Source organism: Desmodus rotundus, chromosome 11, assembly GCF_022682495.2.
Source record: "Desmodus rotundus isolate HL8 chromosome 11, HLdesRot8A.1, whole genome shotgun sequence".
In the NCBI taxonomy this organism is placed as follows: domain Eukaryota; kingdom Metazoa; phylum Chordata; class Mammalia; order Chiroptera; family Phyllostomidae; genus Desmodus; species Desmodus rotundus.
Window position 1 is genome coordinate 94064297 of NC_071397.1, and position 15779 is coordinate 94080075.

At 38.7% G+C, this 15779-nt stretch overlaps 1 protein-coding gene across 1 annotated transcript in view; it reads left to right on the forward strand.

The window, feature by feature from the left end:
• OPRM1 (opioid receptor mu 1) overlaps positions 1–15779 on the forward strand; it is a 49145-nt gene that overhangs the window by 18105 nt on the left and 15261 nt on the right. Inside the window, exons 2-3 of the mRNA XM_024551980.4 lie at positions 12513–12865; positions 13602–14122. Of these exons, the coding sequence (XP_024407748.3) occupies positions 12513–12865; positions 13602–14122 (874 nt within the window). The remainder of the gene's footprint in view (positions 1–12512; positions 12866–13601; positions 14123–15779) is intronic.

Genomic DNA, 15779 nt, shown 5'->3' on the forward strand with positions numbered 1-15779 from the left:
TGGTGATTTGTATTTTACTTTTTATATTTATATTCTTTGGGTTTTTTAAAAATGGATGTGCAGTGATATAGTAAAGAAAAATGCAATCACACGAAAATAAAACAGGAGAAAGTTTCAAAAGTAATAGATGTTCCTGAAAGACAGCAAAATATTGTGTAAAGGCTTTTTCACTAAAATATAAAGCAGGGCCATATTTGGAGTTTTCCTATGAAAAATACAGCTATATATGTTAATTCGTGACTAAAAATGTTGTTAGTGCCAAGTGAGTCCATTCTAAGTTGGAAGACAATTCTAATTGATTTAATAACCCTTATTGCACCATAAGACTAAAATTTCAGATTTTAAAAACTAATGGGACTTATTTGCTTTGCCAAATTACTGGTTTATTCATGAATCATATTTTCTCCTAACAAGTGCTATTGAATTCTCCACAGGGGAAGAGAAATACTTTCCAAAAATCTCTCTGCCTAAAATTGCTTAGGAAAAAAAATCTTAATGAACTGCTTTTCGTTTCCTAGAAAAATTCCAGGTCAGCATGGTAGTTACATTATAAAAATTTGTATAATTCTTAGATAGAAAACAGTCATCATAAATACATAATTTTACATAAGCCAAGATCTACAGGAACTAACTGCATAATCTTTATTTTTCCTTCAATTGGTCCTAAAGTTTGGGGGTAGCTACTGTTGCAGGAATTAATTGAATGCCAAAATATTTTATCTCAGAAGGTTCTATAACACATTAAAAGGATAAACAAGGAATGCTCATCCACAGTTTTGACAAATAAAATTTGAAATTAGGTCTTCGTGGACATTAATTAAAAATCTCTGTTGCAAAACTCAAAAGCAGTGAGAACATATTTATTTCAATTTCTTACACAGCATCCTGATACATAATTCTCCCCAACACATCGCGCTAGCATTAAACATTGCTAATGATTGTATCTACAGGACACACACACAAACCACCTTCCCCCAAATTAAATCATCTAGATATTTTGTCTGCATAGTAACAAATACTCAGATATTTAAATTTATGGTGTTAAACATTTTTGTCCTTCACAATTGTCCCAATCCTCAGTTCTCTTTAAAATAGGGACACAACCACAGTTGTAGCGACTAATAGAATTTGTGTGAGCAGCATTTTACACAAATATACGCAGAAGTGTTTCCCGTACTTTATAATAAAGTTATCATTTCTTCCATGCTATTATTTTGTTTTATTTATTAATCATTTTTATTGTTATTCTGTTACAGTTGTCTCCATTTTTTCCCCCTTGCCCCCCTTTTCCCATCCCATCCCCGTTCCCACAGTCAGTTCCCACACTGTTGTCCCATGGAACTGGAGAGCATTAGGCTAAGTGAAATAAGCCAGTCGGTGAAAGACACATACCATATGATCTCACCTATAAGAGGAACCTAATGAGCAAAATAAACTAACAAACAAAATAGAACCACAGGCATGGAATTGTGGAACAGACTGGCAGCGACCAGAGGGGCTGGGGGAGGGGGATAATGGTGGTATAAAGTGATCATTTATCGCACAGATAGCTTATATTACATGGTGCATATTGTCATAGCACCATGTAATAGTGAAGAACATAAAGTATAACAGGAAAATATGGATTTAAATTCTGCCTCCGCCACGGTTGTTTCTGAGCAAGCTCTTTAACCTTCACGAACCTCAGTTTACTCAACTACAAAAGAAGGCGTAAAATGCAATTCAGGAGTCTGTAATGAAGATTAAGTCAGAAAACCCAAGGAAACTGCTTACAGCAATGCTTGGCATGAGGTAAACATTTAGTAAAGGTTGGCTGGGGTTATAACACTGCAAAAATAGCATCTGTCACCATCATCATTTAATTTGTTCTAATGATAATTGGTAGGGGTAATATAATCACTTCTTTAGAATTGTGAATATGGAAGTTCAGTCACTCGGTCACAGTCATGAAACCTTGCTCAGACCTGTGTGTTTTAATTACAAGCCCAGTGTTTTTTCTACTAGACAACGCAGGAAGGCAGGGGGCGATCAACAAAGTCAAGGGAGTTTCAGTTGCTCACTGCTCTGTGGCTTCAGAGCACTCGATGGAGCTGGCCTTGCTCTTAAAATCAAGTAAACAGTCGGTATGCCTCAAATCACCAGGAATGTTCCTGCATGAAGAGGTGGGATTTCTGTTCCCGAATCTCCCAACACTTGATGTTAAACAGCAAAAGATCTATAGAAGATATTGAAAATAAGCACTGTAAATAGAACGCATTTCATTACAATTGAGCAAGCAGGTCTCTGCTTCAATGATTTCTAAAACTAAAGACCACTTTATTTTTTTTTATTTTATTGTTCAAGTACACTTGTCTGCATTTACCTCCCCCCCAGCCATCCCCACCTCCCTCCCCTGACTCCACCTCCCCACCTTGGTTTTGTCCATGTGTCCTTTATAGTTGTTCCTAAAAACCCTTCCCCCCTTTCCCCCATTATCCCTCCCATCTCCCCTCTGGTTACTGTCAGATTGTTTTTAATTTCAATGTCTCTGGTTATATTTTACTTGCTTCTTTGTTTTGTTGATTAGGTTCCACTTAAAGGTGAGATCATATGGTATTTGTCTTTCAGAGCCTGGCTTATTTCACTTAGCATAATGCTCCACTGGAGAGCATTATGCTAAGACCACTTTAAGTGACTAATTGAAGGAACTAAATGCAAATGAGGTACAGGGAGTTAACCTAGGGTGTGGTGAGACTCCAACTACAGCTGCAAGGTATTGGCTCTGAAAGAGAGGAGCAGCCCCCCACCCAAATTAAGATGGTATCCAATACGAGCTTTCATAGCCCCCAGTTCCATCTGGAATGGGTCCTGCCTGCTACGGACAGACATTGGGTGAATATACTGGCCAAGAGTCCAGTAGTGCAGGCAGCTGTTGTAGCTATTCTGCCCTCCAAGTGGTCTGTACCCATCTGTGGACGTCATTGGAAAATTCCTAATGCTTCTTTCCAGTTGATGCTTGCTGTTGGCCAGCTGCTGCTGGGATAACCTTCTGATCCAAGTACACTCTGCTCTCAGTGCTGACCAGCCAAAAACCAGTAGACTGGACTTGGAACCGAAAAATATTAGGCTTATTAAGCTTGCTGCAGGAGGGATGAGAGAACACCATGGGGATTTTAGTTTATGTTTGGAGAAGATTCAAGGAAGAAGTCTCAAGGAAGCAGAGGTCTGTCTGGATAGAGTATTGTCTCAAAGCAAGGAACATGGGCATCAGTAATTTCTTATCCAGGAGGCAGAACTAACAGAGTAGGGCCAGAGCTATCATTGAATAAGAAGCATTGGTCACTTAATGTCATCCAGGAGAGGGAAATGTTTGGCATTTTTCTAGTTCAGGTAGTTCGGTTTGATCTCTATTCAGGACTGGCTCTAGAGATGTCTTGTTTTTGTCGTGTTGCATCACAGTCCACATCTGAGGTTGATACTGTAAAGAATTATGTTCCCTTAATGAATACCACAGTCTGGTGGTTAGCAATGCAACTAGCTCCCTGAGAGCTCTCTGGGGGTTTCTTCTTTCTCACCAGTACTCAACCTCACCACTGTCTGCACGCTACCCTTTCTTCTCTTCAGGCAATAGGGAGAGATAAAAATGGGGATCAATGTGGGGAGTAGTAAGAGGACTGACATGAGATGGGAAAGCAGAATTTATTTCTATGGCAGCAGGGAGAGGGGTATGCCTGAAGGGTGTGAGACGCACAGGAATGTCTTATTTAGAGATAAATAGATGCAAGCTCAGGGGCAGGAGAACTCGTCCTGTTTCACAGCCAAGCGGGCAGAACAGTACAGTACAGACTGATCATGGTCTCTATACTCCAGAAGCTTCCAGTAAAAGACCAACATAATTTCAATATTATGATCACATTTATTACAAAAACTAAGATTTCATGTGCAACATGCAAAAGGTTGAAAGTTTTTCCCAAATTCATTAATGGCACAATATCTGCTTTTATTCCGTTCTCAAATTAAAAATTTGTATAAAGTAATTACTCTGCAATCTGTCATTTTCAGGATGGATGACTCAGAATAAGCACAGGACTCCATCCCCAGCCTGCCAAACTCTAGAGCAACTTTTAGAAAAAGAACACAAAAAAATCAATGAAAAGCCATACACAAATTTGTGAAAGTGACAGTGAAATTCTCAGTAGGCAATGTGGATGTTTAAAGGGTCTGATTAAATGTCACTGCTTATTTCCTTGATGATGTTCAGACCATCTGTGATAGAACAGAATGAATGAGCCGATGGGCAAAAAGCACCATCTTTATTATTGGTAAATACTTTGCTGGTGGTTGTGACTTCGCTGTGCAGTAATAATGGCTTCCTAATTCTAATCATGGAATGAAATACATGAACACACCTAGTCACACACCCGGTTCACTGGTGACCTCCTTACATGGGGACCAGTCCCTTTAGAATTTAGAACCTGGAGCAGCTGGATAGAATATGTGTTTCCTTTGAGCAGCTGAATCTTAGAAAGAGACAAGGCAAGGTATGGAGCTATACAAATCCAGTTCTTCACCCTAAACATATAAACAAGATAAATCACTTCTCCTCCTTTTGAAAAGAGTGAATGATGCAACAGAGACAGATCAAGAGTGTTAGAGACGGTGTGATGACTTTGTTCCTGAAATATGAATTCAGAAAAAAGGATTTCCTCGATGGGGTACATTTCCACCGTCATCACAGCCATGTTAGCTGGCCCTGGTGTGTTTCCCAGTCTCCAGGCTAGACAGAACCAACAATGTCCATTTAAAAACTGGGGCTTGGGGCAGAGATACTGGCTGTGCCTGGGAGACTAGCCATGCTCTGGAGGCTTAGAAGGGAGCCACCGGCGTACTGTGTCTCCCTCAAGCCCGCTCCATCCTCCGTTCTTATCGAAACCTGTACATGTGGTGCACAAGACTCAGGAACTAATTCTAGCTCCTGGCCCCAGTGAGGCTACACCGCAGAGCCAGTGAACAATCTGCCAAGGAATATTGACCTCAAGGGTCAACTCAAAATCAATATAATCATATATTTAATGAATGACCCGACCATGAAAGGTTTGAGGGCAGGACACAACAAACAAAAGAATTTACACTCAAGGAAACAATTAAAAGGCAATCACACAAAGACTTTAAGATGACTTCTATATAACATCTTCAGAGGAATGAAAGAGACTATTCCATGAAACAAGAAAAAGCAATTAGGAAATAATAAGAGATGGTTATTAACTAGCAAGGCTTTGCAGCGAAGGACCCAAATAACCTGAGCTCAAATCCTAGCTCCAACAATTGTGACTCATTATTTTGCTGTTACTGACTGTGGTGATGGCAGTGATGGTGGTGAATGACAAAGAAAAACCACACTTTGGGAAGTACTGCATTTGAGAAGCCAATAGCAGGTGCAGATGTTCAAAAGAAAGTTGGCAAGGTAGCACTGGCTTATGTGGCTCAATGGATTGAGCACTGGCCTGCAAAACAAAAGGTCACCAGTTTGATTCCTAGTCAGGGAACATGCCTGAGTTGCAAGCCAAGTCCCTGGTTGGGGACATGCGCAAGAGAGCAAATCGAGGTTTCTCTCACATATCAATGTTTTTCTCTCTCTCTTTTTTCCCTCCCTTCCCCTCTCTCTAAAAATAAATTAATAAAATATTTTTAAAAGAGGAAGTTGGAAAGGTAGTGAAAGAACTTACTAGACCAATTGTGAGTTAACTACCTAGAATTGATAGGTTTAATCAATGGATTGTTAAAGAGCAAAAGAAATGGAATAAAGTCAGCTCTCTTATTAAAAAATATGATTCTGTTACAACATTCAACATAAAAAAAAAAAGTCCCAGGATTTCTAGTAGCCCCAGGATGGCCATATTTGAAAAGAAGATGAAAAAGCTTTGCATGCTTATCGTGTTTGAGCTGGTAGGGGCCAGGTATTTCTGGGGGGGAGTCTCAGATGGGTGTGCGTGGCTCTGTCCCTCAGGTCCTCTCCTCTGAAGCAGGGCGATCAAACAGTGTGGTCTTGAAAGCACCTTTCAGACCTGACTTCTGATCCTTTCATGACCTGCGACCAGAGTCCTTTTTAATTTAACAACAAATTGACAAGGCAAAAAGGAATATTTCCTGTTCGCTGTTACTTCAAGAGCTTGTGATTTCCTTTCAAAAAGTTTGTTTCATCTTACCACAAAAATATAAAAACGCCCCGAACCCTGCCTCCAATCTTAAATTCCCTTCAACAAGCATATACTTGAGTTCATCTTGTGCTGGGTTCTGTGTTGAGTGGATTATTTAATCCTATTTTTATTTCTTTTAACTTTTGTGCTCATGCTATCTTTTATATTCTACTTATAGTGAGTGATTATATGTACAATATCATCACCAAAAATATTAATGAAGCTTTAGATTTATTGTACTATGTAAAATAATTATAATTTTACTGACTTTGCCCTCTAAAAATTTATAATCTAAATTTTAAGCTTCTTCAGCAGGCAATTTTCTAATGTTAATATTGATAAAATTATTTTATTGTATTTTGAAGTTATTTTCTTTTTTATTCTTTCAATATTTAAGAAATACCTAATGATATACTTAAATTTGAGATTAGTGGTAATACATACTTGATTGTTTTTTACATGGAAAACTACAGATTTTAAAGTAGAAGAAATTTTATTTTCTCTTAGAACTCTCAAATTTGAACACAAATAATTTCTAAGTTCTAAAAACCAATTCTTCATAAGAAAACAAAACATTTTTTCTATGAAACAAAATGTGCTAGCTCCCAAGATAGATACTCTGATGCTGTTTTTGAAGTCATTGATCTAAAGAGATCAATAATCTATACATCTGCAAGCAAAAATCTAAGGTCACAAATGAGAATATTTCATCCTACAATAATGATTTAAATACATTAGAGGGTTTAGCATAGTAATTAATATATTTTGTGGTCTCTACATAAATACTAGTTATCACAGAATAGAAGAATCAAGAAAGCAAAACATGATTTTTAATATAAAATTCTGGTAGGATAAATACTATTCATGTCCTGAAATAAAATGATCAGAAGTAAAATTAAGCAGGAAATAAGCACTTCAAAAGAATACAATTTAAAAACGTTTAAGCAAAGTCTCGTGGCCTTGTAGAAGCATCTTTTTTCATGTCCTGTTCTCTGCCCAGAGAAATGGCACATGGAGGGACATAAAGCCGTATTCTTCTCCCATCCTCCACCTCAGCTTCCAACTCCCAAAAGAAAATTTGAAGAGCCTTACAAAAAGGCACAAAATAAAATACAAGAAGTAGAGAGGACAATAGGGAAATAGGAAACCAAAAGAGAAATAACGAGGTTAACAGAGAAGTTCATACTACAGAAATGTATTCTATTCTAACGACATTAGAATTCTACACAAGTATTAAAAGGAGACACACATTTTACTCTGAGTTTTCCTAGCACTAAATGCAAAAATAAAAATATGATCAGTTATTTATTTCACATATTCTATTGATAAAGTTTATCCGTAGCTTCAAGAAGGCAGATTTTTCCCTTGCTCTATTGAAAGATGCCTTTCTCATGAGTTGTCATCAATGGGACAGGGAGGAGGAAGAACGTGAGAAAATAAAGAAAACAAAAAAATGAAGTGGGTGTGGATAAAGAGAGCAACCCTCAGCCAGAATGGCCTGATGATCATTACAGTCTGGTGTCACAGAGACAGAAAGAGCCAATTGACCTCTGGAAGGAGGTGCATCTTTGTTTAATTTTCCATAAGCCTCTCTGCCCTCTCTTTTGAGGAAATCTAGTAAACAATAATTACTTTCCTCTCTGCAGGGCTGAGGTCTGAGTTGCTACTCTTGCCTTTTGCTAGTATAAGCTCATTGTAAATTTGTTCATTGACCACATAAAACCGCTTTGAAATAAATGTAAATAAAATGCTTTAGAACATTTTATAGAACAGTGAGAAATCCCATGCCCTCTTTCACTAAGCTAGTGAAGAACATAGCAGAGAATAAACTAATATACAATTCTTTGTTAATACCTAATGAGAGTATATTGATGATTTTGATTTTTGTTTTCATTTCCTTTGAGCTCTCTCTCTCAATCTCTCTTACACACACACACACACACACACACACACACTTGCCTGAGATATGAAAATAGAATGGATAACTAATAAAGGAGAAATTCAGGTAGGTACTCACGTGATCACTTTTGTAATCTAAATAAAACCTGAAATGTAAGACAAGTGCCTTTACTTCATTGGATTTATCCAATTGATCATGGATATTAAAAGATGATATTCCAGATTTCTGTTTCTGATATTTTATTGTTGGTGTACAAAAATGCTTTTGATTTCTGAATATTGACTTTGTATTCTGCTGTTTTGCCAAATTCACTTATTAGGTCGAGTAGTTTTTTGGTGAAGTCTATAGGATTTTCTATGTATACTATCATGTCATCTGCAAACAATGACAGTTTTGCTTCTTCTTTTCCAATTTAGATGCTTTTTATTTCTTTTTCTTGTCTGGTTGCTGTGTTTGGACAAAAATGGAACTGCCTTTTGACCTTGCAGTTCCACTGCTGGGATTATATCTTAAGAACCCTGCAACACCAATCCAAAACAACTTATGCACCCCAATGTTCATAGCAGCACAATTTACAATAGCCAAATGCTGGAAACAACCTAAGTGCCCAACAGTAAGTGAGTGGATCAAAAAAATATGGTACATTTACACAATGGAATACTAAGCTGCAGAAAGAAAGAAGGAGCTCCTACCCTTTGCAACAGCATGGATGGAACTGGAGAACATTATGCTAAGTGCAATATGCTAGGTGGTAAGGGACAAATACTATATGATTTCACCTTTAAGTGGAACCTAATCAACAAAACAAAGAAGCAAGCAAAACATAACCAAAGACATTGAAATTAAGAACATTCTGACAGTAACCATGGGGAAGTGGGAGGGGATAATAGGGGGAAGGGGGCAAGGGTTTTCAGGGACAGCTATAAAGGACACATGGACAAAAACCAAGGGATGAAGGTGGGGATGGCTGGGGTGGGGGGGAATGGTAGGGAGTAAATTCAGACAACTGTTGTTGAACAACAATAAAATAATATTTTTAAAATTTTCCCTTTTACTTAAAAAAAAGATGATATTCCAGGGAATGTTTTCCTCCATAAAAAATGTAAATTTCTTTACATGAGTATAAGTGGACATGAAAGTTGTGGCAGATGCAAGACAGGCACCTTCCCAAACCCAGTGCTGGTTGAATCCTTACTGAATTACATAGCATTCTTCTTCCATTATAGTAGCAAAAGGAAGAAAAACTCCATTTGGTAAAAACATTCAAGAGCAGGAAATCAGCCCAAAAGGACATGTAGGTCTTCTGTGCATTTCCAGTTGGCTCTATTGTGAACTCCCAGAAAAGGGAGTCGAGCCATGCAAAGGCCTTGACCTGATACAAAACTGGCCAACTGGATTCTAGAATTTGTTCTTCCTCTTTTTAAGCTCTGCTGGTCAGTTTTATTTCTAGACAGAGATAGGGTCATCGCAATTTCAGAATTAACTCAAAAATAAAATAACAAAATATTTGCAAAACCCATCAACATACACAAGTACTTTATTCAGTGTGTCTTCATTTAGCACAAGCAGGTCAAAATCAACGATGTTTTTTCTTAAGTAGTAATTGATGGGGAAATGGCATGAAGAACTAAGGCCCCAAACAAATGAGTCTGTAATACCATCTTTTCCAACCAATAGCCATCTCAGGCTGAATGGGTTAGACTCTTAATTTCATGTGAATGAAAAACAATAAATACAAACTGGAGATTAAATAGAACTCACTGTACCTTGAAATAAAAAGTCCAAGGAAAACCTGGCATCAGCTGTGGGTTTCTCTCTGTCAAAGCTGTATGCTCCGAGTTGGATCCATTTTCAGACAGGCCCTTCCAGAACTGCATAGTTTCCATCATCTAAGGTTTGGGTCCTGTGGGAAAAGTAATATACTCCTTCACCAGAAGTACTCAAATAACCTCATTGACTCTGTTTGAAACATGAGACATTGAAGCATCGTTAAACATCCCCCATTGTCCCAATCACTTTACATCTTTATGTCCTGACCTAGTATTAGAGCCTGTTGCAATGCATATGGACTGAGAGTGGAAAATGAGGGTAAACTGATGTGGAAAGTCAAATATAGCTGACAATATATTTGTAAGGTGTCCTGCCATTGGGTAAAATGTATTCGTGTTGTCAGCATACCTTCCATGTGGTAGTTCTAATTTCTGCAGCTGTAAACACATACAACACTCTTAGATACTTACGCCAGAGAAAGGAAACATTTTTTTATGCAAACACTTGTACACGAATGTTCACAACAGCTAATTTATAGTATCTAAAAACAGAACCCAACTCAATTCCAATTGATGAATGAATGAATGAACAAGTTATGGCACGTTCTCACAATGAAATACCACTTGCAGTTAAAAATGAATTATTAATAAAGCAACAATGTGAATGAATCTCAAAATTATTCTGCTGAGTGAAAGAAGCTAGACCAAAAAAAAAAACCCACAAAGATATGCTCAATGATTCTATTTGCATAAAATTCTAGAAAATGCAAACTAATCAATAATGGCAGAAAGCAAATCAAGATCAGTGATTGCCTAAGGATCATTGGGGGCGGGGTTTAAGGCAGGGACGGTAGGATGGAAAGATTAAAGCGCTTCACAAGGAAACTTTTGAGGATAATTGATACGCTCATGATCTTGATCAAGCATTGACTTTTTTGCTGTAAAAAGCGAGATAATAAATATTTTAGGCATTGCAGGTCTTACGGTCTTGGTTGCAACTATTCAACTCTGCGGTTGTGTCACTGAAACAGCTATAGATTGGAAGTAATTAAATGGTGGGAGTGTGTTCCAATAAAACAATTTATAAGAACAGGCAGCAATCCAGCTGAGTCTGTAGGCCACAGTTTGCCAATCCCTGATCTTGATTATGGTAATGGTTTCACAAATGTGTACATATGTCAAAACTTATCAGATTGTACACTTTAATTTTACAATAACTAAAGCTATTAAAAAATAAAAACAAAACAAACAACCTTGCTTCCCCATTACAGATTGGATAAAGCCTAATCCTTTTACCATGGCATACAAGTCCCTCCATGAACTGGCCTCTGTATTCCTCTGCTATCAGGTTCATTGTCACTCCCTGGTGGGATTTCACCTTTTAGCTGTGCCAAACAGACATCATGCCATTTCACCTCTGTGCCTTTGTTTGGATTCTCTCTGCCTAGCAACTGTAAGGGCAGACTTGTGTTTCTGCACTTCCAGGATGCATTCCTTCTTTCCTTATCTTAACCCATCTAGTCTCTTTGTCTCATCTATATGCCCCCATAATAGCTGGTGTGTATGTGTGTGCATGCACATATGTGTATATGTACATACATATATAAGGTCTGTCCAAAAGGTATCCAGCCATATAGTATGAAAAATAGAGACATTTATTGAAGAAGATACAAGAAATATTACACATAAGACAATGACACCTCAGCCCCCTTCAAAGTAGGCACCTTGGGACCTCACACAGTTCTTCCAATCACCATGAGCTGCCCCATCTTATTTTCCTGAATCTCATCAATGGTCTGAAATCTCTTTCCTTTCAAAGGCGATTTTAGTTTTGGGAAAATGTCAGAAGTCATAAGGTGCCAAATCTGGGCTATAAGGGGGCTGAGTCACCCAGGTGATTTTATGTTTCACCAAAAAAACCTCTGCATGAGATATGATGCATGAACAGGTGTGTTGTCATGATGAAGCTGCCAATCACCAGTTGCTCATAGCTGTGGCCTTCTAAATCATCCTAATAGTTTCCACAGAAGAATGTTCAAGGTTAATGTAAACTCTGATGCAGACATGTTGCTCTACTCAGTCATTTTGAATGCAATGACCACACAGTACACATGCTCACTGAATGGCATCTATGGTCCCCACTGACTACTACAGTGAAGTCACCATTGTTCACACATGCACATTCCAGTCCACTCTCCTTGGCTGCCAGGTTACATCCATGTTGTGCAAACTGTTCTCATTATATTAACAATGGCTGGACTTTTCCCAGGCATTCTTTCACAGTTACATTGCTCCACAATTTTAAGCATATATAGATATACATATATATGAATTTTATATATTTAGGACCAAAATGAATTATTATTTAGGGTCTGGCTGGATACTTGACTGAGAGCTTCCTGTGGCTGGCTTATTATTAATAAATCAGTATGGCACCTATTGTCATACCTATTTTGCAGGTAAGAAAACTGATAGGTAGAGAAATTATATACGTAGCCTATATGTACTTGGCTATAAATAGCCAATCCAGTCTGAGAAAAGAGTTTATCCATGACAAATATCAAATGCTTTCTGCTAATCCTGAGATTTTTTTTAAAATTATTGGAAGCTTATCTGTATTTCACATTGCTGTCTCTTTCTGACTTGGCCTCTTCCTTCCTTTCCTAGATACACCAAAATGAAGACTGCCACCAACATCTACATCTTCAACCTTGCTCTGGCAGATGCCTTGGCGACCAGTACCCTGCCTTTCCAGAGTGTCAATTACCTCATGGGAACATGGCCGTTCGGAACCATCCTCTGCAAGGTAGTGATCTCCATAGACTACTACAACATGTTCACCAGCATATTCACCCTCTGCACCATGAGCGTTGATCGCTACATCGCAGTCTGCCACCCTGTCAAGGCCCTGGATTTCCGTACCCCCCGCAATGCCAAAATCATCAACGTCTGCAACTGGATCCTCTCTTCGGCCATCGGCCTGCCCGTAATGTTCATGGCGACAACAAAATACAGGCATGGTGAGTAATGTGGCAGGCACGAGGGATGGAGAATTCAGAGGTCGATATGTCAGAGAACTCATAAACTAAGTAGAATTCATGGAGATACCCACAGTCTTAGTCAAATTGTAATTTTAATGATTGTTTTTCTAGCAAAATGCCTTTAAATACTTCTAAATTAAAATTTCCCCTTTAAGCCCAGTAAACATTTCAAAGGGAATATAATCAACTGGTTCCTGATTTCTCTGTACTTCGTCAAGATGATGAGAAAATAAAAATACAGTTCTTTCCAGAGTAATTAGAGCTTAAACCTAAAAGCATTAAGTGGAGGCTTGTTTTACAATTTCAAGTGGTTGCCTGCATAGCAAATTTATCTTTCTGGACCACTTATCAGCATGACAAACCACCCAACAAAAGTGAGTGAAAACATCCATTAGCTGGGAAGTCCTAAAGACTTTGGACAGTGATTATCCAGCTTATGATGAGAGGCCCTTAATTGTTGACTGAAAGAAACCTTAATGTGGTCAAAGTGCACAGCAGAATGAGATATTTAGAAAAAATAAAAATAACTCTCCCTGAAGATCACCAAAGAGCTGAGTTTCTCCCACAGTTTCTTTAAGTATTTTGGCTTGTGTACTAATAGCCTTAAGTTAGCTTACGTCAAGGTGATAAATTAGTAAGCAACATGGCAATGTTCATACCCAATGACACAACTAAATGTTGCTGCTAACTCTTCCTTATAATTCTTTTCATCTAGGTTCCATAGATTGTACACTAGCATTCTCTCACCCAACCTGGTACTGGGAAAACCTACTGAAAATCTGCGTTTTCATCTTCGCCTTTGTCATGCCTGTCCTCATCATCACGGTGTGCTATGGCCTGATGATATTACGCCTCAAGAGTGTCCGTATGCTCTCTGGCTCCAAAGAAAAAGACAGGAATCTTCGAAGAATCACCAGGATGGTGCTGGTGGTTGTGGCTGTGTTCATCGTCTGCTGGACTCCCATTCACATTTACGTCATCATTAAAGCCTTGATAACAATCCCAGAAACTACTTTTCAGACTGTGTCCTGGCACTTCTGTATTGCTCTCGGTTACACAAACAGCTGCCTGAATCCAGTCCTTTATGCGTTTCTGGATGAAAACTTCAAACGATGCTTCAGAGAGTTCTGTATCCCAACTTCCTCCACCATTGAGCAGCAAAACTCCGCTCGAAACCGTCAGAACACGAGAGATCATCCCTCCACAGCCAATACGGTGGATAGGACCAACCATCAGGTATGCAGCTTCTAGAATTGCTTATACCTACTGGTGATGACATGAAATTATAGAGCTCTGTATGAAGCCAAGATTTTAATCCATCAGAAAGAAACCAGCAAGTAGGGGATTGAGGTTCAGCATGAGGACTGAGGGAGGAGGGGCATAAATTTCGATCATTGTGTTGGAGAGGCACTTCATTTGTAAACTGAGCTCTATATACTTGTATGTAGACATTTAGAGATAGAGATATGCCACCTGGAAATCTGTAAAGCCTCTAAAAACCATTATCTTCATAGCCTTGCCTTCTTTGCAAAACTAATGGCATTTAGCGTATTTTGTAAGTGATCCTGATCCAGAATCCTTCTCACTTTCCCCCCCAATGGCACATACGTTATGTATATCACTCTAATATGACAGGGGTCACTTCTTAAACGCCAGTCCTGTTCCAATTCTGTGGTTAAAGAGAAAGAGCCAGCACTGTGCTGACTGCGGTGAAGGGTACAAGCTGTTCCCAGAAATCGGTGTCACAGCAAAAGAGAAAAGAAAAAAAAAGAGGAGTGATGATTTGTTGGAAGGTGTATTCCTATGTGCAGACGAGTACAGAGCATGGCCTGTATGAAAGATTCAAGATTTACACACAATATGCTAACTATATGAGAAATCAAAAAGGAGGAAAGAGAAAAATCTGTCTCTAAGTTATTAAGCCACGCATTTGCAAAATTTGAAGTCTGACCTTTAAAGTAAATCAAACATATCACTTAAATATTGATGTTAATTTAGTAAGTAAATTTTCAAATAATGGTGCTAGCATCCAAAGCTCAGAGCCTGTGTACTTTCATAACCCAGAACTGAAATTTAAACTTTCTGTACCGTTAATTCTTGAGTCAGAAGCTTATACGAAATTCCTAGTCTCAGGGGCAGGGTCTGTGGGGACAGATGTTTCCCTAAAAACCACTGGAAGGCAAAATCCAGGAGGCAAAGGGAGAGTTAGCTGCTGCGTCCTTTCTGCTGTCTCCCCACCACACCCCACCTTGCTGTCCCCCATTATGCCCACTACAGCCACCCAGCCTGAGCCCAGAATTACTCTTTCTCACTGACCACAGGACTAATGCGATGTGGGTCATCGGGGTTATTAATCCTCATACCCCTGATATTAAATAATGCTGAAATGAACACAGGAACTGGCTTCTCCTAGAAAGTATGAGATAATGATGGCAGGCCCACTTCCAACCAAAGGGAAATTAACTTATTATGTCTCCCTTCTAAATCCATCTCAAAAATAAAAGCCAGAAAGAAATATGTTTCTACCCTGCTTCTTTTCTCTGTTTTTTTCCACATTGAGTCTTTAAACCCTTCCTGTATTACTAAGCAGCTCTCCCCAGCAGCTACCAAAAGCTTTTGAGTAACCTAAAGAGGGCAGGGATTTAAGTAGATATTTTTCAACCTGAGGGCACTATATTAAAGAATCCAATTTAAAAGTCTCACTTCTAAAGTTACAATTTGTTGCATTGCAGCAAAATACTTACATTGGAGCACAGAATGGCCATTATAAAACGTTGGTTCTTTCTCCTTCAGTCCTACCCACACCTTCCCCCTGCTTTCTGGCACTTTAGGGTGTGGCTGTAGGTAGTGTACTCTGGACCACGACTGGGGCCTCTGTCACTTCTGATCCCCC